The following is a 23,824-nucleotide window of genomic DNA, read 5'->3' on the forward strand; positions in this document are numbered from 1 at the left end:
CTAGCAGAAGTTCTCAGCACTTCTCGATATTGCTGTACTGCCGGGCTAGTTGGCTGGCAAATTTGTGCAGAGGGGTATCTCTTGGAATGCCCTCATGCGGTGTGGGGGTAGGCGTAATGGAGCGAGCTTGCGGCCACGCGGCTTGACGCACGTCTAACAAGACCGAAAAAAAAAAGCGAAGGAGAATGAAAAGTCAAGATCAGACTGCAAACAAGGAGATCCTGCGATGTCCTCGACGCGAATGATGCTGAAACTGGAAGGCTGGAAAAGGGAGGAAATTCGACACGACGCCTGTGTCCAAGTGATGGATCGAGGTGGCGGGCAAAGTTCAAGTTAGGCTCCTCCACGGCGGCACAGAGCGGGAAGCGCCCAGTGCTACCTCTGGATGAGCCCCACGCCAGCTTTTTGAGTCAAGTAAAACTCCTGGATACCTACCTACCTACTTGCCTACCTAGGTACCTACCTAGGTAGGGAATTGGAGTCTTTAGCGTATGAATAAAACAGACAGCGATAATTGAAAAACGGCTAGCGGGCTCAGCTGAAATCTAATTTTCCAACGCGTGATTCTACTTATAACTTATAACGTCTTCCCTCGATTAGCTCCCCTGTAACGGTGAGATCTAAAATCACAGCATTAATGCCCCTTTTATTTCCATTTTCAACACATTCTACATGTTCACAATGTCTCTCCCAAGTACTCAGTATGGAGGTAGTTTCGGTATCAATTGGCAACTTCGATAATTGCATTATGGATATGTACCTACCTAGATAGGTAGGTACCTAGGTACCCAACAGTGCCACCAACCTCCTTAGTATTATCCGGGCTTATTACTACGACTAATCACAACCGAAATACATGTGTGGCCAGAATAAATATGTTACAAGTCACAATTCTGTGTCACAGAAAGACAAGGAAGATAGAACACAATGGAAGGCATGGAAGGCATGGAAAAAGCAATGAAAGCATGTATATAGCAATCTGTTCCCGTCACACTTGCAGCTGAAACCGCTCTCGTCAAGTGGAACATGGTCGGTCACGACATTCACGGAACATGCACAACATCACCGGACTGTTGAAGAAAATGAAAGGGTGCAAACATGAAGAAAGAAAAATCATACCGTGAGTGTGGCTTTCAGCTTGCGTACCGCACACTACCTTGACCATCAGCAATTAAGCAAGGGTATCAAATCACCACCACTGCCATACATGTTAGTGCTGCCCGTCATCGGCAGTCAGCTCAGTTTATAGATTATGCGAAGCCCTGCGAAGACCTCCGGCGCATCGTTTCTGCACCATCCTTACTATAGCTCGTGCCTTTTCCCGACACAACGCCGTCCTTCCTGACCTCTTCCTCCGAGTCATCCTCGTCGTCCGCGTCAGCGCCAGCAAACGGGATATCGGCCAATGATCGCTCAGGTGTCTCCTCCCCTTTGAACCTAGACTCTCTTTTAACAGTTATGGAGCTGTCCCGCTTGATACTCCGACTTGGCATCGCCTCATCGCCATCCTCGTCCTCGTCACCGCCGCCATCCTGGTCAAGGTCGTCGCCCGAGTCGGTAACGTCCCCCTCCGCTGATCCTCTTATCCGCGGCTTGCCTCCCTGCGCGGGCATTGAAGTGTAAGTACTCCAAGCCGACCACGCAGCGCTCATAAAAAGTATCTCGAAGAACCAAAACAGGAGCGTGAATATGACATAAGTCAGCACGCGGTAGTGGAACATTATGTAGCGCAGTCCGCGGAGCTGCGCCGTAAGCGTCAACTGCGTGCTGTAGATTTGAATATCTTGTCCGGCTTCCACTTCAATATACGCGGCCGCGGGCTTCAGCGACTCCTTGTCGAACGAGACACGCTCGGCCAGTTTCACCGTTAGCGCATGTCGCTGAGAAGTTGATGACAGCAAGTGGTACGCCATCAATAGTACGCGGGACGTGAGGGACACCAGCGGGTCCACGTATGGCACCAGCGCTGGTCTGCGGGAGCTGAATAGTGCTTTGTTCACCCCGAAGCCGACATGGCTTCTGGCAAACTCGTCGGCACGTGCCTCAATAGTATTCTGGTCGCGCGAGTCAATCAGATGCAGGCTGACCATGAAGTTGCCGCGGTTGAGGTTCGCCGGTGATCGGGGCATCGTGAATGTTACGGATATGTCGTAATCTTGTAAGGCCTTCATACGCGACGCCACCAATGGAGCTATACCATACGGGTTCGGACTCGATCTGTTTGCCCTACGCGTTAGCCAAATCGACTTGCCCTTCTCCGTCAGCGTCATGCGCAAGGGTCAACATACCCATATTGCAGGTACACCGGCGCTGTCACGACCTGCTGCGGCAGGTAGGCTTGGAAGAAAAGTGCTGATGAGATTGCGGCGAGGCCCAGCAGGGTCCCAATTCCTGACGCGACCAGCATCGCATTGATGGCCAACCTCTGCATCGGCTTGGATGTCAGGGTCCGGACGGCATCCCGCACGGTTTCCTACTACATTTTAGTTTTTGTTACAATCAAATCTGTTTCTTACAGCTCAAATTGGGCTTTGAGGGGAATTTGTACCATATTTGCGTAGTGGTTGCTACAGAGCGTAGGATGATGAGAAGTGTAAGTACAGTGACGCACCGCGGGACAGTATCCAATACCAGACCCACCCGAGCTCCCTAGCGTGATGCATGTGACGCCATTGGTCAAAGGAGCGAGAGGTGACGACCCAAGGAAACTGGCACATACATCAAGAACAATCATGAAAAGGTATGTAAATGATAATTGTATCCTAATAAAAGTAGTTTGTACCTTCGACATGCGAATACTATACAACGTGCTGTTCTGAAAGAGCCTCATAGCTGTGACGGGAAAAGCAAGTCATATATGTATACAAAGAGCAACCTAGTAATCCTCCACAGTGCATTGCATTCAGTCTTGAAAATCATACCATGTACAATCAAAAATCGTTTCTCACATCGAGCAGTTAGCATTGCTGAAGATAATTGCTTGGGACCAGCCCAACGCGGCCATTGCCGCCGTGTACCTCTGCCTCCCACCAGCCATCATCCTGGTGTCGCAGAACAGCGAGGATATCCCCCTTGGCAAATCCCAGCTCCTCTGGGATAGCTGCCTGATACATATAGAGAGCACGTGCTATGTGGATAAACGTCAGCGGAGTCCAATAGTGAGTATTCGGCGACCACCTACCAAAGTGCAGGATAACCCTGCCATCGCGCGTATACTGGCGAGAAGAATCAACAACGCTCTTACTACGAGGGCGGGAGCCACCTTCATACAGCCCCATAGCGCGGGAATCGCCACCCCTTCCGCGCTTGGAATCGTACATGTCCCCGCCCATAGGAGCTAGCTGCACTGCCATGTCGCTGCCGCCATAGCTGCTGTGAGGACGAGCGCCGTAGTCCACATAAGATGCGGGTGATGATCCTCTAACAGAACCCCTCATAGAGCCGTGGGGAGAGGCGTGGCGGTATGCATCATTGTGTGACTGTGAGCCGCCTCGCTGGTGCTGTGTACGAGGGTTGGGAGATGCAGAGCGGTAGCGAGCATCATAGCTCATTCTCGGCTGTGGCGATACACTTCGCGTAGGAGCAGGGGATGCTGCTCGCGGCATATCATAACCTCCACGGGTTCCGGGGCGAGAGCTTGGCGACATACCGCCATCTCTGCTGTCTTCGCCGAAAATGCTCCGCGTCTGACTGGCCACCTTCTTAGAAGCTTGTTTCATTGCTTTAGAAGTCACAGCGGGCGGAGGCACTCCGAGTCTCGAAACCTGTGACTGGGAACTATATGCCGGAGGTGTCCCACGAGTAGGTGCCGTAGAATCGTGTCCGCCAGGGGCTGGAGTTGCAACGCCATGATAGCGGTCAGCGGACATGCGGACAGAGCCAGCCTTGCTACTGCCGACCTTTAATTCCGCAAGGGCAGCTGCAATTGGATCAGTTTCATCAACGCTAGCAGCTGGGCCGTGGCCACCTCTACGCCGCGTGTCGGCAGTCGAGACTGGTAGCACATTCTGGCCGACACCAAGCGCGAGACTCGCATGAGCATCAATAGGCTCGGGACTAGAGGCCCTTGTGGTTGCCGAATGCCTGGCCTGCTCCTCTTGGCTGTACAAAGGCGGCCTGCGTGGGCTTCCGGAGCTTGCGCTGGAATGCCAAGTGTTGCGATTCGCTTCGGGATTGACTTCTTTAGTGCTCTTTCGGCGGAAGGGGCTGTGGTTCTGGAAAAATCCGCTCTTTTTCTTGAATACTCGCTTTTCAGGGCTAGCAACGGGCTCAGGATCCTGTTTGATCGGCGAAGTCTTGCCACTAGGAGGCTCGACACTGGAGAACGAATTTGGGTTCGAATACTCGCTGTGCGAATCCCTGCTAGATGGTCTGGCAGATGTAACCTGAGAGCTCAGATCTGAGGGCGGGCCAGTACGGCATAGCATAGTCATGCCATCCATAGGGTATGGGTCATGAGGCACAGCCGCCAATGGACCATGCTGCTTGCTATCGTACTGTTGTGCACTCATTTGTGGAGGTCCTCGACGGAACTGTTCATCGACAGAGGGTCTTCCTTGACTGACTGGTCCACGCTGCGGTGTGACTGTGGTTTCTCTGCTTCCGGGGGGGATCAGGTTGTCCCGGCCATCGACAGAAGGTCTTCCTTGACTGGTTCGTCCACGTTGCGGCGTGACCGTAGTTTCTCTGCTTCCAGGCTGTATCATATTGTCTCTGTGTGCAAGATCGTTTGCCAAGCTGGATGTGGGATCATGGTGAGATTCGAAAGTTGATGGCTGCGGTGACGAGGAACGGAATGCAGGATTGATGCTGCGAGGGAATTGAGCAACTGAGTAGTGATCATCGTCTGAAACATCAGACTGGTTGTCAACATCGCCCCTACGGAAGTTGATATACTTCGGGGCGTCGGGGATCTCTTGACCAGTACCTCTCTCTGAAATGAAGGAAGCAATGTCTTTCTCAACTTCCATGTTCTCCAGAGAGAGACGAATCTTCTCACAAGAGGCGTCATCGCTAACACACACAGTAGAGGCAACGTTGGCGAACGTCCACAGGCTGCTCTTTGTGAAGTCGAGGCGTTCTTCTTCCAAGTCCTGGAACTTATCCGCGGCAGCCTTCCATTCTCTGTTCCATCGTACCGTGGTTTCTTCGAGAGCTTTGATCGCCGTTTCATATTCGGTATTTGATGTCGCTAGACTGATTTGCGTCTTCTCGAGCTTGGCCTTGTTGCGGCGCTCTTCCTGACCCATGACCATATGACCCTGTGCGAGGTAGCCCTTGATCTTGAGGCATTCTTGTTCATATTTATCTCGCGTCTGAAAGTGTTAAATTAGCAATTTTCCATAGAACTGCAGCCCTATACATACCTTGTTGACCTGCTGTGTCTGTTGAATTTTTGTCTTCAATATCTTTTCAATGACATTCTGGACGATCTTGCGGCGCTCCTTCATACCACCAGCGAAAGCGGATAATGGCTCTTCTAATTCTGTCTTCATCTGTGCCGCAATACTTTGGTGCTGTTTGCCCATGCTCTCGACCTCACCACGGAGAGTATCAAGAGACGCTTTGAGCGTTCCAGTCTCTTGCGAACCCAGAGATTTCTTGCTTAGGTTGAGAAGCTTCTTGGCATATTCGTCTTCGAGTGATGCTCGGGCTGTTCCTAGAATTAGTATGAAAGCTTTCCTTATTCGAATTGTAAGGCGGTGAATATTGTACCGCTATAAAAAGACTTCAACTCGTCATTTGTTTGCTTGGCCGCCGCCATTCGATCCAAAAGAGGATGGACACCGGCGTCATCTTTGCCCCAAAAGTTATTCGCAACTGGAAGTATATCAGTAGCGAACTTGGGATACGATTTTGGTCAAAAAACATACAGGACAGCGCGACGGCTGGTACTTCGGTTGTGGCGGCAGGCATACTGCCCGTCCCGTACTCAGAAAATGGTGCTATGACTGATGTATGTTACGCCGCAACTGCAATAAATATTGATGCAGTACAAGAAAGATGACAGAAAAGGAGATTTGTTACCTTTTCCAAGTTTGAAACCCCGAGTATCTCAACAAAGTGGAGAGCACGGCCATAGGTGCTGTGACGCCTCCTTTCATTGTTTGGAAGCCCAAGTCGGGCAGTTGGCAGGGCAACGCAAATCGGTCTGTCGCACGTGACCTGATCGCCCTGCTCCCGGTTTGGCGACGTGTTGCAAGGGCTTGCAGAGTGTACCGCAAGACTGCTGAGAGTCCATTTTCAGGCTTGCTTGCACCGACTTTGTCCTCCACACACACCTACAGCGTATTGCCATCATTGAAATATTCCAGCACCGTCTTCCTTCCTCACACAGAATCTTCCAATCTCTATCTATCAGTGCGCATCGGATTACAGCGACGTGTTTACATTCCCGGCTACAGCGCCGCCCAATCTCTAGAGAACGACCGCGGCTCGTTAGGTAGCCCTCCTCGATCGGCTGCTTCAAGCTTTGCTAAACACACGAGTCTCGCGACACGATCGTCTTTCCCCCAGCCCATTCGGTTTTCGCCGCCCCGCGATATCGAATCACCTCGGTCAGCCACAATCAAATCGATTTCTATCCATGTAGGAACTGCCACGAACAGTACCTCGTTCGTACAGTCTCGTTATCTTTCTTTCGAGCCTACCTGCCTGCCAGCTCCCCCCAGGCAGGCGCTCCATCACATATTCCACGACCTTGACCAAGATCCCTCCATGGTCCCTCCACCAAGAGCGGGATCATTTTCGCCCAATCCTGCCCAAGCTCTTCAGACCGGTTCCAACCACTCTCCGCATCCGTCACACGCTGGTGTTCTCAGTGCTGGCGCTAGCCCCAGCACCAGCAGTCCGACGGGGGCCAGCTCCCTTACCAAGATTGTTGTCGCGCAAGTTTATCTCCTCCTGAGCACAATCAAGGAGGACAAGGACAGAGTCAAGTGGGAAGCCCAGTTTGAGCAGCTGAAAAAAGTAAGCGTAATTGGTTTTTGACGCATTCTCGAGAGCAATGATCTAACCGTCTCTTCACAGCTTATCGATGACCACGGCATGGAAGTTTTCACTAAATACTTCACTCGACTAGTTGTCGGAAATGCGCCACAAATATTTCCCGGCCTAAACAGGCCAGTTGCCAACCCCGGCAACTACCGCATCCTGGTTAACGAAATGCAGAAGATTGCCTGGGATCCTGAACAAGCGACTAAAATTGCCGAGTCCATCGAGAGTGGAACTGAAGACATTTTCCGCGACTTCGATTTGGATACTTTTCTGGAACACTTCAAGCTGGATCCGCTCATGAAGACCTTGGTCGCACTGGCCTTCAAAATGGGGTCAAGCCGTGATCTGAACATGAAGTCTGACATGATTTTACTAGACAGCTACAGTACTTTTCTGCACATGCTGGAGCTGCCCCTTGTTCACGCAGATATTACGCCTGATTTCATGGCCCTTGTTCTCGACCGGTTCGTCCAGCATGTCCCTCCAGTGGATCTTGGCCGCTCTCGACGCGACCTCCGCGGTGCTATACTGAAGCGATACGCAACGATGGATGTGGCGCCTCCTGCGCAAGTTATGGCTGCTTTAGATCTCGAGCGTGTTGTGGCTGACAAACCCGCCAATGCGTTAACGAGATATATAAAAATGACTGGTGCGGAGTTCACCCGCGACGAAGAATCATGCTTGGCGCATCTGCAAACACGCCACAACAATTTTCAGCTTACACCCGAACAAGTATCTTCGGCGCTCACTTTTGTTACCATCACAAAAGCCCCTGAACACGATCCGTCGATTTTTGTTGCTGCCCTTCGCCGCATTGTACCCAAGTCCTTCGATTGGAATGATGTCGTGAGGTTGTTCGACCAGCCCACTGCTAGAATCACGTCGGCACAGTTTCTTCGCTTGTACAAAGCACTTCTGCCAATCGCTGAGGATACAAAGTCCAACTTTGACATCCAGCGACTGTGGGGTGGAACATGGTCTGAACCAGAGGCGCAGTTGTCTTTTGTGAGTGCTTACGCTTCATTGACACCGGAGCAGCTCGATGCTACGACAATTCCCAACCTCCAACGAGGCATCAATCTCGACGATTACGCAAACTCGTCACAGAAAGTACGCGAACGAGCCGCAGTTGCTGTGAGGCACCCTCTCGTATCCGTCGGAGCTCTATCGGCCATTTTCAATGCCGCACTCAGTTCAATCCAGTCGTCCCAATCGATAGAGGCGAAGCGGTTGTTCCAAAACGTTGTTGTTCCAAACCTCGATATATTCCTCGTTACAGCATTCGAGATTCCCAGAGAGTCTTGGGCCGATATGGCGGTCGAGACTTTAAGTTCCTTGTTTGAGCAGTTTCTCTACAAACATTCTACGGAGTATGAGTTCGTACTGGACAGCCTCTGGCGGAAGGACAAGGAGTGGGTGTGCAATCGCCTTGTCGATTCACATGCCTCGAAGCCAATCGAGCTGCCGCTCATCTTCGAGCATGCAGTTAAGCACAACTGGCTGGATACTCTCGCATATTTGGGAAATGGATTTGCACTCGATTTGGCGGCTCTGGCCCACGCAGAAGGATACTTAGATCTTTCCAAATGGACCAAGTACCATGCAGAGCAAGGAACAGACATTTCTAGAACACTTACCCAGTTTCTGTTAATCAAGGCGCAGATGGAAATTGACTTCCAGCATCCTGAGTCTCAGCATACCGGCAAGGCGGCAACAACACACCTCCAAGTTCGTACCGTGTCTGCCTTGTTACAAATTCTTGAGGATTTGATGCCCAAAGCCCCGGTACCAGATCTTATTCTTGTTCAACGTCAGTGCATCACAGCTTATCCTCGACTTATCAATTATGGCGAAGGCTACGACGACATTATCGATGCCAATTCCGCACATGGCAATGGGCTCCCGCCAGCGGCGAACAGCAAGATGGAGGAGCACTACAAAAGAATGTACGGCGACGAAATTCCCGTTCGTACTATCGTTGACATTCTCGAGCGGTACAAACATTCTAGAGACATGCTCGACCAGGATGTCTTCGCTTGCATGATCCACGGCTTGTTCGACGAGTACAATCATTATTCTGATTACCCGCTTGAAGCTTTGGCGACTACGGCAGTTCTTTTTGGCGGCATCATTTCTCACAAATTGATTTCCGATCTCCCACTGAAGATAGGCCTTGGAATGGTTCTTGAGGCTGTTCGTGATCACCGCCCAGATGAATCAATGTACAAATTCGGCTTGCAGGCTCTGATGCAGTTACTGGCTCGGTTTCGAGAATGGCCAGGTTTCTGCAAGCAGCTTCTCCAGGTTCCTGGTCTACAGGGCACGGATGCTTACAAGAAGGCTGAGGAAATCGTTCGAGAGCATGAAGATGATTTAGCTCGCGGACGAGGTAGCGCCAGCACACCTCATTCGTTAGGCTTCGCTGGCGATGTGCTGGCAAACGGCAGTAGCGATGGTATTGCTTTGACTGATCGGCCAATCGCACCCTTTACAGCTATTGGTATCGACCCTGTTCCCCCAGGGGCCGGATACGAAGATCCCGATGAGGACGAGCAGGGCAAAATCCAGTTCGTCCTCAACAACATCACAGAGCAGACTCTGGAATCCATGTGCTTGGAGCTCCGCGACATGTTGAGTCACAAGCATCAACAATGGTTTGCCAGCCATCTGGTCGCAGAGCGAGCAAAGATGCAACCAAACTACCACCATGTATACTTGGACCTGGTCAAATTCTTCGAGAACCCGGCTCTCTGGGGTGAGGTACTCAGGGAGACCTACATCAACGTCGCTCGCATGCTTAACTCCGAAGCCACAATGCAAAACTCGACCGAGCGAACACATTTGAAGAATCTTGGCGGCTGGCTTGGACTTCTGACACTTGCTCGTGATCGGCCGATTAAGCACAAGAACATTGCCTTCAAGCAACTGCTCATGGAAGCTCACGATACCAAGAGACTCATTGTCGTGATCCCGTTCGTCTGCAAGGTACTTTTGCAAGGCGCTACCTCGGCTGTATTCCGCCCTCCCAATCCATGGCTGATGGATATCATATATCTATTAATCGACCTCTATCACCACGCCGAGCTCAAACTAAACCTCAAGTTCGAAATCGAAGTCCTCTGCAAGGGTCTCAGCCTCGACCATAAGAGCATTGAGCCGTCCGGTGAAATTCTCAACAGGCCAGCGGTGGAGGATTCACCAGCAGTGCTAGCCACTGAGCAACTGGAGCCTTTCGAAGGAATGCCTTTGAATGGCCTTGGCTCAGGCGTTGGCGCCGGGCTCTCCCCTCAGGCTGTAGCGCCGACGATCCCTGACCTGAGTTCGCAGATCACCATCCCACCTACAAATGAAATGGTGGTCAGCACCACCAGATTACATGAAATCGTCCGAAGCGCCATCAATCGGGCCCTGCATGACATTATTCAGCCCGTTGTCGACCGATCAGTTACGATCGCCGCGATTTCGACGCAGCAAATGATTCGTAAGGATTTCGTTTCTGAACCGGATGAGAACCGCATTCGCACCTCTGCGATCAATATGGTCAAAGCAACAGCTGGAAGCTTAGCTCTTGTTACTTCTAAGGAACCCCTTCGCGCTAACCTAACGAACTACATGCGCAATCTTTCCAACGACCTTCCGTCTGGTCTTCCGGAAGGCACCATTATCATGTGTGTCAACTCTAACCTCGATCTTGCCTGCAATATTATCGAGCAACAAGCCGAAGAACGTGCAGTACCAGAAATCGAAGAACTACTTGACCCCGATTTCGAGGCCAGACGCCGGTTCAAGGCCCAGCACCCTAACGAGTCCTCTTACCCGGCAAATATCAATCGCTGGGCGATGACTATACCCAATCCCTTCAAGTTGTCTCCCAACATGCCTGGTCTGAACCCCGAGCAAATGGCCATCTATGAGGACTTTGCACGGCAGCCCCGTAACACGGCGACGACAGCTACATCTGGCGCAAGTCATGAGCCCTCCGCCTCCGACGCGACAAGATCGCTCGCCAATGAGGTGCTACAAGAGCCGTTTGCCAATATGCCGAATATCCCTACCCCGGCAGAGACACCCTCACTTCAGCAGCTCGGCTCACAGATGCAGCCTTACGGTCCTTTGCAAAGCACTGCGGGGGGCATATCGAATGGACGTTCCAGCAGTTTCCCGATGGAGGCACATAGCCTAACAGAGCGCCTTAGTAAATTACTGCAGGAATTACTTCGCGCTGCCGGTGAGGCCCGTGAGGAGCACTTTTCTGACTTGCCCCGCCCTCACCAAGTCCTTGACGTTGTCGACGCACTTGTCCAGTTGATTATTAAGACTTCCCAGAGCTCGGAAGAGCTTCCCATTTATGCTGCTGAGCAGATTACTGCAGTCATTTTCCAGCAGGTCGAAGACAACCTCACTTTAGAGAGCCTTGTTCACGTCATGGAAACATTGCGCAAGATTTCCGGTCCCGGCTTGAATAGTCGTGTGCGTGCTCTATTCAGCCAACAACCAGGAAGCAGTTTCCTCAGCCTGCCTTTACTTGCTGCTCTCATGCGGACCGATCTTCTCGATTGGAGAAGCATCGACCTCGCCATGTCAAAGGCCCTCGATGCGAGAAAAGAGGGCTCTCTTGGCTTCCTAGAGCAGATGTTCGATCTCGTCTTGCTGAACAGCCGGCCTATTGCCCTATACGCTGACTTTGTCCGTACTTTGGAAGCGGCTTGGGGCTGGATTAATGCGGAAAGTGACTCTGTCATCGGTGAGAGGCTCCGGGGCAAGCTTGTCGGCTCCGGCATGTACCAGCCACATAGCAATGGCAACGAGTCTACTTCGAGACAGGACCAAATGGAGTATGTCTTTGACGAATGGGTACATCTGTGCAACAACCAAAACGCATCAAGCACCGCAGTCGATATCTTTGTGAAGCAGCTGCGTGCTACACAAGTGATTCGTAACAAGAGCGATTTCTTCATGTTCGTCCGCACAGCTATTGACTTGTCCGTTGAACGCTTCGAGCATCTGATCCATGCTGGAGGTGATGGCTACGTCATGATTGATGCACTTGCGAAGCTCATTGGCGTCTTTGTGAGCATGCACCAAGACGGCGTTACTACTCGCGCATCATTCGTCGACTCAGTGTTTGTCATTATTACCTTGGTGCTGTATCATCACCACACAAATCGCGGTGAGCATCTGAACCAAAGAATATTCTTCCGTCTGTTCTCAATGCTGCTGCACGAGCTTCACGGCATCTGCGATCAGTTGTCGGAGGAAGAATCGGGACAAATTATCTTGACTGTCGCCAGCAGAATGGAGCCACTCGGTCCATTCCATCTACCAGGCTTCGTCTTTGGCTGGCTCGCGCTTCTGCAGCACCGATCGCTGCTACCGATTTTGCTGTCTATACCCGATTACGCAGGATGGAAACCTTTTTCAAAACTTTTGTGTCAGCTTTTGGACTGCCTGAGCGAGCAGCTCAAAGCATTCAGCGTATCACCTGTCGCCAAAGACCTGTACCGGGCTACGCTCAAACTTCTCGTCGTTCTTCAGCACGACTTTCCCGAATTCGTTGCAGCACATCACGTTGATATTTACAAGAGCATCCTTCCGCACTGCACCCAGCTGCTCAACGCTGTCCTTGCAGCTAACCCTCAGCACGGTTACGCCAAGATTATTGCCAAGAGCAAGGGCTCTCCGCTACGTGAGGAGACCAAGGTCTACCCGGGTCTCGTCGATGATGCCAAGGTAGTATTGCAGCAGGCAGGTCTCCTTGAGGGTCTCGAGGAAGTTGTCCAGGGCGCCGCTTCCGAGGGTATCATGGCGCAGATTGTCCACAGCATGAGCACTGGGTCCAATAATGAAACCACATTCGGGCACGTTCCGGTTTCCGCCAATGTTGATGTCATCAATGCAGTCGTCATTTATCTCGGTAATCACGCAGCGGAACGTTTATCTGGAGCGGAGCCCATTGCAATCAATGGCAAGGAGCCGGAGGCCGCGTTCTTGTCTGTGCTTGTGCACGAGGTATCTCTAGAGGCTAGGTACTACCTGGTGTCGAGCATGATCAACCAGCTTCGATACCCAAACATGCACACAGAGTTCTTTAGCCAGCTGCTGCTGTATATATTTGGCAAGGACCTGCATGATCCGGAGGACACGGACATTCGCCAAGAGATTACAAGAGTCTTACTGGAGAGGCTCATTGGATTCTGGCCACAGCCATGGGGGCTGATGTACATGGTCATCGAGCTGCTCAAGAACGAAAAATATATGTTCTTCGACTTGCCATTCATCAAGTCCACCCCCGAGGTATTTTGTCTTGCTTTCAATTGGGAGAAATCAAAAGCTAACATGTATAGGTGGCGGAACGATTTGGTAATATTCTTCAGCGGGTTTAGGAGCTTGCCGAAGGATCTTATAGAAGGCTCGGCTACTAACGCCGGCGCGATGTTTATGAAAAGCAAGCAAGGTGCTGTACTTGCGTGAAATGAAGTATTAAACAAGAGGGCCGAAAATAGGGTTTTTTAAAGGGTTGCATTCAGTATTTGGAAATAATGGGAATGACGTTGCATAGAGAACCATGTTTCTGCATTGGGGGATGTAGACATTTGGATCCAGCGACGAAAATTTCTTGTATTAGGTATAATGCATCAATGTATATTAATAGGGCAGTTGTACGTTGTTTGAGGTAATACCACGGCGCAACAGGTGGGTTTCTGCTTTTTGATCTAACCCAATCATTTTGTCATGATCTACATGTTGTGCGTCAACGATGCCGATTTCAAATGATCAAGGTGCCTTTCATGACCTTGACGGCCTTGCCCGAGAGATGAACCTCGTCAATAGCATTCTCCTTCATGGTCACATCCACGACAATATTACTCTCGCGACCCATCTCCACGCCCTGCGTCAGTTCATATCGACGCCGGGGCACTTTTTGCTCGCCGCGCGCCGCGCTGAGGTAGCAGCACAGCGCCGACGACGCGGAGCCGGTGGCGGGGTCCTCGGCGCAGACCACGTCCAGCATGCGCGTGCGCAGCGTCACGACCTCGACGCTGTCGGCCCCGGCCCCGCCGGCGGGTTCGCGGGTGCCGGTCCGGACGTAGTAGAAGCGGCAGCAGAGGCCAGTCTGCCACCCGGCGTCGAGGAGGTCCTCGACGGGGCCGGTCCAGGTCGAGGTGGCGGCCTGCGCGAGGGCCTCGAGCGACGGCAGCTCGATGAGGACGAAGCTCATGCCGCGGACGATGCTGTAGATGGGGGCGTCCAACTCGGCGGCGCGCACGCTCGGCACGAGCGAGAGGCCCTCGAGCTGCGCGGCAGAGGGCAGGTCGCGCAGCCGCTTGGCGTGCAGGTGCACGTTGTGCGGGATGACGGCCCGCGCGGCGTTGGGGCCGGTGCTGGCGACGGGGATGGGGCCGGCCTTGGTGATGATGGTGTCGATTCCGCTGCCGCCGCTAAGCAGGGACACGGCGGCGCCGATGGTGGGATGCCCGGCAAAGGGAATCTCGGCGCTGACGACAAAAATGTCGGCCGTGCGGGAGGTGGCGCTGCTGCCGGTGTCGCCGGCGGCGGGCTCGTGGATGAAGATGGTCTCGGAGAGGTTGAACTCGCGCGCAATGGCCTGCTTCTGGGCCTGCGTGGGGGGCGCGGGGAGGCTCGCGGGGATGGTGACGATGGCGAGGGGGTTGCCGCGGTAGGGCGTCTCGGTGAAGACGTCGTAGGTTTCAAAGGGGAGCTCCATGGCTTCAACTCTTGTCGGGCGTTTCTTTTTGTAGGTGATGACTACTTACGGGCTGCGAGGGCGAGAGTTGAGGCGGGGTGAAAGGTGAGAGATGAGGGGGTCCCTGCCTGCAGAACCGGGTCAAAGTTGATTGGCGTCTCTGAATATGCAATGCAGCTATGCCGAGGGATATTAGATGGGGATGAAGAGGGATATATATCTACACTTAGAGAGCTATGCGGCCATCATTCGACTCATGTCCTCTCCGCTCTCGCGCCCTTGATCTTGATACGCCCTTCATGTTGACGAGCTGGAGTGGGCTGAAGGCGGCTGAGGACGGTTGAGGCAGGGTTGTATAAGTGGACGAACGGGCCAAAGGACAAGTATCTCCCATAACATGTCGACATACATAAGAGCATACTGATATATTAACCGATTATCTACCGATGAGTCACCAGCCGATCTGGTTATCGGCCCTACCGAAGGGAACGTTTCGCATTGGAGATGCCAATCGTGCGTTGATTGGACAGCCGGGTTTATGCATTCACGGATATAATTATGCATAGAGGTCGTCGGCATTTGTCGCACTTTTCAGTTGCCGCTAATCCTGTGCCAAATCGTAAGTAGCCCTGGAATAAGTATACAAATCGCCCGTCCGGGGGTCTTGTAAGCCGCAACAGAACCCTGGCCGAGATCCAAATGGGACCGCGCACATGGCACACGTGCATTATCGCATGGGATACAAATGGCCCTGGCTATCGAAGATGGAGTGCGGCAATTGTACAAGATCGTAGTCAAAGCTCGCCTATCTCTCAGGTCTCGGGGGGGATTCCACCGAGAGCAGCCGAACTGGACAAGACAAACTTGCAATTGAACAAAGTCATGGCGGCTGTGTTCCAGGCCAAGAAAGGGTCAGCTTCCTGCGAGGCTACAATTGATAAGAGCTGGCAGTGCAGGCGGTAAGCCGGCGATAGGCGGCACCGACCCAAGCACCCAGGAAACAAAGAGGCAATAAACAACAGGCCAAACGAAGCGTAGTGATATCAACTCAATTTCGCGGTAAGAGGCAATAAAATACAAGTGAATAGAGAAGAAAAACTCAATTCAGGCCGGTCCATCAGTAGTCTAGCCGTCATCACCTACCGTGGTGATGGTCTAGCCTTTGGGCCATGATGGAAAGTACAAACTCGGTGCGCACACCAACTTTCGGCTACCGAGGATGCAACGTCCAGGCCCTGGTCTGGACAATGGGCGCGGCTCTGTCAAGGTTCACGGGTGCTTTAATGTTGTGCTCATCGCAGAGCAGCAGAAGCAACCTTATTGCCGGACGGGGGAGGGGAGGGGAGGCGGGCGAGCGAAGAGACAGAGAGGAGGGGAGAGCAAAAGCAACCAACGAACTAGTCCAAAGCTTATCGGGGACCAGCATTTTGCCTACGTTGCGCTCCCGATGAGCCGGACGGGCGGCAGTGCACAGACAGAGCGAAACGGCGAGGCGTCAAGAGTCGTCCGTCAGAACAACAACTTGCCGCCAACACACCAGACTCGGTATGAGGCCGTTGGGGGGCAACTTCTACTGGTACATAATAATAGCAATTAATCTGTATAATGATAAGACTTGGCAGGCGGCAAGTATAGTTAAAACCGGGGCATCGAGAAAGAAAGAAAAAAAAATAACAAAAAATAACAAGACAACCGAGGGACGCAGTCAAGGGCCCCTCCTCCAGTGAAAGTCTCGTACTGTACCTGCGTTGTGCTCCATAGCCAATATTTGTGGCGAGCGGAGCCCACCAACTGGGGGTGAGGCTTTATCCTCACTGGTACTACGGTAACAAGCGGGCAGTCGGTTGTTCCACACCCAGGTCGAGGATAAAATTGAGGGTCCCCTTTTTTTTTTTCTTTAACCTTTTGCAGAAGAGTAAAGTAAGCCGGGAAATTACAGTCGCGCGAGCAAATCGGGACCATTCGGTTGTTTTCATGGTGCTCTATAATGAATGGAGAGCAAGGTCAGTAAGTAGTTACCAAGTTGCAAAACGTAGCAAGGCGGAGGAGCCGGGACGCTGTTGGCATAGACGTGAGCAGCAGAATCCTGCAAAGGTAAAGAAGGAATATCTATATTTGACTTTAAAGGGGGTCAGAGGCTCAAGAGAAGTTGCTGTCTGTTGAGAGGGCGATGGCTCACTTATCGAAGAAAAAACAAAAGTCATTCATCCCCTTTTTTTTTGCCTTGACCCTTCTTTAGTCCTCGGCTTACACGGCGAGTAAAGTGGCGCAACGAGCAAGAGGAGCCCGGCCAACAAAGGACTACGGCGCGCCAACGGACTAACGATGCAAGATGGTCAGATGAGGGGCGGGCAGAGGAGGAGACCAAGAGGAACCAACCAACCCAGGAGGCATTTGGCGTGAAGCAAGTCTCTCTGGGAGCTCTCCGTCGGGCGGCGGCGGCGGAACTTGGCAGAGACTAGCCAGCTAGTAAGTAGCCCAAGCTAAACCCCCGCCAGGACCAATTCGCCCTAGGGCCGGCTTCGAGAAGGTGAGCTTGTTCCTTCTTGTATACTGGTAAGCAGAGCCGCCTACGTGATGGACGAGCGAGGTGGCGGGTGTTGTGGGAATGACGATGGGGGGATCGATGAAGGTCCGGTGTCGACGGTAGGTGTGTTAAAGTGTTGTGCAGACAACGGCGACAACAAAGATGACTTGAGGGCTGCTTTCTCTTTCTTGTGTGAGACTCGTTGCTCTCTGGAACATGACGGAGAAGGGCAAGTAGAGTTTATTCCCATCATGACGCCGAGTGGCGGTGCAGGTCATTGTCGCGGGACTGTCAAGTACTGACGCAGTGGTCATCGCCATCGGCAACAACTTGTTGGCAGTGGCGGTAGCATCATTAGTCTCTCTGTTCATTAACTAACTTAGCTGCCATGGTGCACAGCGATCGGATGGTAAAAAATTACCAACGAGTTGGCCCCAAACAAATGTGGGTGGGCATACAATTTTTTTCGTTTTTTTTTACCCCTTCCTTGCCGGTTCATTCTTGGAGCCGAGAGGGGCGATTGATGTCACGACTCGTAACCGCGTACCACTTGCGGGTGTCTTGCAGGATTTTAATAGATGCATTGGCTTGATTCGGTTCCATGGCTCCAGTTTTAGGCAGGTCATTGTGCCGAGCAGCGCATCATGCACGTTTGAGGCAGGCATGGTGGTGATGCGTGCACACCGACGGTTTGTGTCAGGCGCTTTGTGTGTGTATGTATGCGTTTGTATTCGGCAAATGTCAGCAAAGTGGCTGGCGCTGGTGCATGCACAGACGGGTATTCAGATAGTAAGAGACGCGATAAATTGTCTGGCCGTTGCAAGTAGAGAAAAGAAGGGTAAAGGGGGGAGAGGGAGAGAGAGAGAGAGAGAGAGAGAGAGAGAATGTGTGTGTATCAGTAACTAGTCGGTACCTAAGTAGGCTTGCTTCATGATTGAGCATGGAAAAAAGCCTGGCGGGCGCTTGAACGCAGCAAGCAACAGTCCTCACTTGCCTTGTATGTATTCCGTATAGATACATGTATATGTACGGAGTACTGATTGTTATTTATTGCACGATAAGATGATGAATCGATAACGAAAAGGCTGGGTAACGGCATACTGGTAACAGCGAAGGCAAACATTCGGTCGCCGAGGGATGACAAGCACAGATTAGGCGAGGCGCCATTGGCTAAACACGGGTGGGCGCAGGAACCTTTCCTTTCCCCAGGCGCAGCGGGCGGGGGGCACTGTTGACTGAATCAAGCTGCGACGGGGGAAGGGGGGGGAGAGAGATAATGTGAGGGCAGGACCAGTGTGGTTGAGGGGAGACAAGGGGAAAATAAAAAAAAGGGCCAGGCAAGTAAGTACTTACCGTGGCAAAGGAAAATCTGCAAATCGGGAGTGCACGAATGGATACGGGACCAAGGTGATGGGGCGGATGAGGGTAAGTACATAGGTGGTGCAGTGTTTTCTGGGGGATGATGGTGGTGTACTCAGTATAGGAGCAGATAAGTGGGAGTAGATTGCCAAGTGCAGATTACATGGATGTTTGTGACTATTCCCAGTTGCCAGGCAAGACAGGCACGTTGAAGGGGGCAGAGGAGACGGAAGAGACGGATGAGGGGGCAGTAGTAGGAAGACTCAAGAGTACGGATTTCCTGGGTAGTAATGCAGATATGAAAGAGGAGGGTGGTTTTAGAACCACATGTGCTATACAATTTTCATTTACCGCCATCTTGCTTGCTGCAAACAAAGACGGGACTGCGAATCACCAATTGACAATGAGCAACATGGCAAGTCAAGTATTGCCAGTATAAGTAACAGGTATCTACGTATCCGTACAGATTACCTGGGCAATATGTACGTCAGTACGGAGTACTGAGTAGGTAAACAATAACAGTATCATGGCGGTGCAGTAGTGCGGCTGGAGTACCTGCCTGGACCCCTACAAACACTTACAACCTGCCCTTTTACCTGCTCCTCCGAGGCTGAGTGGGGAAACCTGGGAAATGTGGGCGGTGAGCCTTTTTTTTTTTTAATTCATAGCCGTCACTCCAAAACGTCGAGGGGGATGCTGGGCATGACTGACACTGGTACCCGTACAGAAAAAGGAAATAGAAGAAAAAAAGACAGAGAGAAAGCGAGAGAGAGGCAACAGGACAGGATACAAACTCGAATCTATAAAAGGCGAAATCCCTCTCTGGCATTCATCTTGCATCTTGCCTTGTTTGTTTCTACAACTGCGTCAACCTCCCCGGAAGAACCCTCCCCGCCAACAGTCTGTACTCTGGAATGCGGGCTGCTTTGCTCCCTTGATTTGGGGTCACCATTAAAAATATGAGGCAGAAAAATCAAAGAAGGTAACTGCAGGGTCGGGACATGGCCCGTGCTCTGGGACTGACGTTCTAGCGGCCCACTTTGGCATGCAGGCATCCTGGTTGCCAACCAATAGGAAGCATGCAGAAAAAAAAAAGTTCAAAGCTCTCGTGCTTGCTGGTCCTCTTCAGTATTTGGCCCCCCAAAAAAAGCCACTCCAGTGAGTGCCCCCCCCGTCCCGGGTCTGCTGGTCCGCTACCAGTCCTGGTACTAATCGCCTGAGCTCCTTCCTCCCCAAGCCAAAAGGAAAAAAAAAAGTCGCTGCACTCCAAACCAGCCCGCCGCCAAAAAAAAAAAGTTGAATCCCGCCCCCCCCCCCCCCCTTCCCTTCCCTTGCCTTTCTATCCAGGCCACCCCCCCGACACTCTCCGAAACATTTCACAACATCACTGCTTCCCTTGTCCAGAATCTTCCCTGATATTACTCGTCTTGTTTTTCAACATCTCCCATCTCTGTGTTGCTCTCGTCAGGTATAGCAACTCCTTATTTCTAAAACACCAGCCGTGTTTCTGTCGGCCGCCCTAGCGATATCCACCTGCAAGCCGCCTTGTCCACCATTCCGCATCCGTCGCCTCTCCTTCTCCTTCAGAGAGTCCTATGCAACGAGTCCCCTTCTCCTAAGCGACGACGTTGATATCGATACAATAACAAGCTTTCGCCAATCGCTTTGATCCCTTGTCTCGCATCTTCCTCTTGCCTCGACACTGCTTGCGCTCCCGCAAACAGCCTCTCTCTCTCTCTTCATCTCTCCCGTCACAAACGCCGCCTGCCATGCCTTACAACACACGGCGCAAGTCGCTGTCACTGCCCAGCCTGGGCATTCATATTCCCATGACGCACGCCGCTCGCGCTGCCGCTTCTGCTTCTGCTTCCAAGTCTGCGTCTCGTCTCTCGACGTCTCCTACTGCGCCCGCCGCCGAGTCTGCCGAGTCCCATCCCACCAAGCGTCTCAAGCGCTCCCACACCGGCCCTGCGCCCGCCGAAGCCATCGAGCAAACACCCCCTCCCTCCCCTGCTGTCGCCGACAGCATCGAGATGGCCGATGCCGACTCTGCCTCCAAGATTGACCTGTCTACTATCAACGACGACATTGTCGAGGGTGTCATTGTCCAGCTACAGACCACCAGCAACCGTCCCCATCTTGTCAAGGACCTTGCCATCGTTCTCGGCCAGACTCTCACTTCGGTTCAGCAGTAAGCCTTTCTTGACTCTTCTCTCCTGTCCTTTCTAACCGCTAACCCAACATAACTAGATCTGCCAACCCTTGCGCCATCATCTCCTCTCGCCTCGCCTCATACCTCAAGCGCCCCATTTGGTCTGCTTCGTCCCCTTGCCCTCTAGCCAAGGAGCTTGAGACTGTTCACCCCCGCCGCACATACTTTTTCCTCACCACCCAGCCGCGCCAGGAGCTTCCTGACCCCAGCATTGTGCAGCCCATTCTCCCTGCCGCCATCGTCACCCCCTCCGTCTCCCTCACCGACGACTCCGGCTCTGACGCCGACGGTCGTCGCCGCGAGCTCAGCCCCTCCCCCGAGGTCGACCTCTCGCCTCATGGATTTGAGGACACCTTTGACGACATGTTTCTCCCTGGTACTCCTGTTGGTTCCTTCTCATCACGTCGCGTTAGAATAGCTCGCGACTTCCGCCATGACTCCCCCCCTCTGGAGAAGGACGAGCGCGAGTTCACGCAAACCGCCGACGTCGTGCTTAAGCGCAAGCTCTCCGAGGCCACTCCTGTCGTCGTCGATCCCTCTGACCGCGCCGTCCTGGCCGAGTATGGGTTCCGCGACGACATGTGGTTTGGCGACAACCGCACCACTTCATCTACTGCTTTCCTTGCCAGTCCCGCTATTAAGCCTAGCGTTGGCCCCTTGATTCGCAAAGATGAAGATGCCGATAACTGGCTCCGGCTCTTTGGCGGCGAGCAGGGCGCCGAGAGCATCGAGATTGAGGAGCTCGATGGTCTTTTGGACGCCTACTAGGCTTCCTGCCCCTTCAGCCATGGCTTACTATAAAATGTACGATGGGACGATGTGTGTGAGCTGCGCTTCGGCCATCGTCCCGGGGCGAGTTTCCACTTGTTTTCTTTTCGCACTGTACAAATTTGTTCGATACTCACATCTCCGCACCTTTGCGAAATCGATGTTTGGCGGATGTCTACGATATACATGTATATAATGTTGCCATTGGGCAACGACCCTGCAATTGGCTCAGACTGGATTACGACAAAAGGGACTGGTTACGGAAAATGGACCTTTTTGATATCTTTTGATTTATTACAAAGACGGCGTTGACGGATTCAGTGCATTTCGGCTTAGCGGTTTACATAAAAGAATATACCACTCATTGTTCTCAGCTTTTTTAGTCTCGCTTGATTCGTGACGTATTGACTCCATGCATGGCAACAACAGCCATCGGCCATTTACTCTTCTGTACAATACAGTTCCCCACCTAGGCATGTACATGGCACTTGCGCCGACCTTTTTGCATGCAAACACTAATAATATACACTTTCAACCCCGGCTCCCAGAATCCAATCTCCGCGCCCCGTGTCTTTATTATTACTTGCTCCCAGTTGCCGACGTCTGCTCCTCGACCTTGAGCTCCACCCACACGAGCGTGCCCATCTGCAGCACCTTGGGCCTCTCCACCCGGACGACGGTCAGGCCGGGCGTCGCGCGCGCCGCCTCCTCGACCAGCGCCTCAATGTCGCGGTTCCACCAGCACCCGTACCGGTCAAAGTGCCGCGCCGCGTTCCTGTCCAGCAGGCCGTTGACGAGCCCGTAGTAGCCCTTGCCGTGCTCCAGCAGCACGATGCGCCCGGTGCCGGGCTTGACCGCCGACGCGAGGTTCCGCAGCACCGCCACAGGGTCCGCCACGGAGCACAGCCCAAACGTCTGGATGATGGAGTCGTACTTTTTGCTGCCGTTGCTGCCGCTGCTAACCGAGGAAGAGGAGGCGGTGGTGGTCGGCGCGCCGGGCAGCGGGTGGTGCGCGTCCGAGTGCACCAGTCGCAGCCGGCCCGACAGGAATGCGAGCTGCCCGCCCGTGCTGTCTGCCATGGAAGAGGCGCTCACGACGGGCGCCGACGCCTTGAGCGGCGGCACCGTCTTGGTGAGCTTGCGGCGCGCCACGTCGAGCATGTCCACGGAGATGTCGAGGCCGGTGAAGGAGGTGATGCCCTTGGCCGCGCGGATCGCCTTGTTCGCGTGCGTCTCGTCCTTGGCCGCCTCGATCGCGGCCGTGATCGGGGACCAGTCGTAGTACTCGAGGTTGCGGCCCGATCCCATGGCCAGCTCCAGCACGTCGCCGCGCGCGTGCGCCGCCAGCCGCCGCCGGAGGCTGGTGATGCCCATCCAGAACTCGGGCCAGTCGAGCTCCTTGTCGAACTGCTCGGCGTTGTCGCCCGTGAGTGCGGGAGGGCGGCCGGTCGGCGTGGCGTCGTGGTGGTGGTGGTGGTCCGCCTCGCAGGAGCAGGGGCCAGCTTTGAGCGTCGCGGCGGCGGTGCCGAATATGTAGAAGCCCAGCGCGCCGGCGACGAGGGCCGCGCCGCTCAGCGGGAGCCACGTCGCGCGCCAGACGCTCAGGAGGGTGTCTTCGGACTGCGGAGGGGGCGATGATTGTGGTCTCGGTTTCGATCTCGATGTCGGCGACGGCGACGGCGCTGGTCGGGGACGGACCTGCGAGGCTCTGTTTTTTTTTTTCCCGTTCGGTTAGTCGGTGATTCGGTCGGTCGATAGACAACGGGATCTTGGGAGAGGTAGAAAGGGTAGTCTTGAGTCGTACGGTTTGGAGAGTATCGTGGGCTCCGTTGCCTTGGCCTTGGTCTTGGACACAAAACCCGGCTTGCGAGGCCCGGTCTTGATGTGCGCCCAGCGACAGGCACAGTGCGCCCGGGCTGCGGCTGCCGCAGCAGCGCGGCGCGTTGTCACGCAGCAATTCATCGGGTGTGCATAGCTGTATTTGAAAGTATATGGATCAATTGGCAGGCGAGCCAACTTGGAGAGGTCGACGTTGGTGCTGGACGGGAGGCTTGACTGGTGTAAGTTGAGATTCAAAAAGTTTAAGCCTCGAGGTACTTTTTTTCAACGGAGTCGCTACGGCCCGAGGGGTCTCGGCACCGATTCCGCTGTTGACCAAATTAGTGGGTCACAGCTACTGATAGTCCATTATCCCAACACCGTGAATCGAATTTACCCTGTACTTACACCATCTTTGCAGTTATAAACTGTGTGCCGC

At 53.2% G+C, this 23,824-nt stretch overlaps 5 protein-coding genes across 5 annotated transcripts; 2 read left to right on the plus strand and 3 right to left on the minus strand.

Annotated features, from left to right (window-relative positions):
• Positions 1-1,250: 1,250 nt before the first annotated feature.
• On the minus strand, positions 1,251-5,916 carry V2A60_006570 (tubulin-tyrosine ligase; the record flags this gene model as incomplete). The annotated part of the gene is made up of 7 exons (XM_083257864.1): positions 1,251-2,217; positions 2,289-2,473; positions 3,018-3,127; positions 3,182-5,315; positions 5,367-5,653; positions 5,716-5,820; positions 5,874-5,916. 7 exons carry the CDS (start codon positions 5,914-5,916, stop codon positions 1,251-1,253), a joined length of 3,831 nt encoding a protein of 1,276 aa, XP_083113990.1.
• Positions 5,917-6,717: 801 nt separating this feature from the next.
• V2A60_006571 (CCR4-NOT core subunit CDC39) lies at positions 6,718-13,379 on the plus strand (the record flags this gene model as incomplete). The annotated part of the gene is made up of 3 exons (XM_083257865.1): positions 6,718-6,969; positions 7,030-13,290; positions 13,341-13,379. 3 exons carry the CDS (start codon positions 6,718-6,720, stop codon positions 13,377-13,379), a joined length of 6,552 nt encoding a protein of 2,183 aa, XP_083113991.1.
• Positions 13,380-13,762: 383 nt separating this feature from the next.
• On the minus strand, positions 13,763-14,722 carry V2A60_006572 (PhzF family phenazine biosynthesis protein; the record flags this gene model as incomplete). Its single annotated transcript, XM_083257866.1, has 1 exon — positions 13,763-14,722. One exon carries the CDS (start codon positions 14,720-14,722, stop codon positions 13,763-13,765), a length of 960 nt encoding a protein of 319 aa, XP_083113992.1.
• Positions 14,723-20,356: 5,634 nt separating this feature from the next.
• On the plus strand, positions 20,357-21,567 carry V2A60_006573 (uncharacterized protein; the record flags this gene model as incomplete). The annotated part of the gene is made up of 2 exons (XM_083257867.1): positions 20,357-20,778; positions 20,838-21,567. The coding sequence occupies 2 exons, from the start codon at positions 20,357-20,359 to the stop codon at positions 21,565-21,567; spliced, it is 1,152 nt and encodes a 383-aa protein (XP_083113993.1).
• A 579-nt stretch (positions 21,568-22,146) lies between these two features.
• V2A60_006574 (S-adenosyl-L-methionine-dependent methyltransferase) lies at positions 22,147-23,529 on the minus strand (the record flags this gene model as incomplete). The annotated part of the gene is made up of 2 exons (XM_083257868.1): positions 22,147-23,275; positions 23,372-23,529. The coding sequence occupies 2 exons, from the start codon at positions 23,527-23,529 to the stop codon at positions 22,147-22,149; spliced, it is 1,287 nt and encodes a 428-aa protein (XP_083113994.1).
• Between the last annotated feature and the right edge of the window lie 295 nt (positions 23,530-23,824).

Source organism: Cordyceps javanica, chromosome 4 (genome assembly GCF_051103115.1).
Source record: "Cordyceps javanica chromosome 4, complete sequence".
Lineage (NCBI taxonomy): Eukaryota > Fungi > Ascomycota > Sordariomycetes > Hypocreales > Cordycipitaceae > Cordyceps > Cordyceps javanica.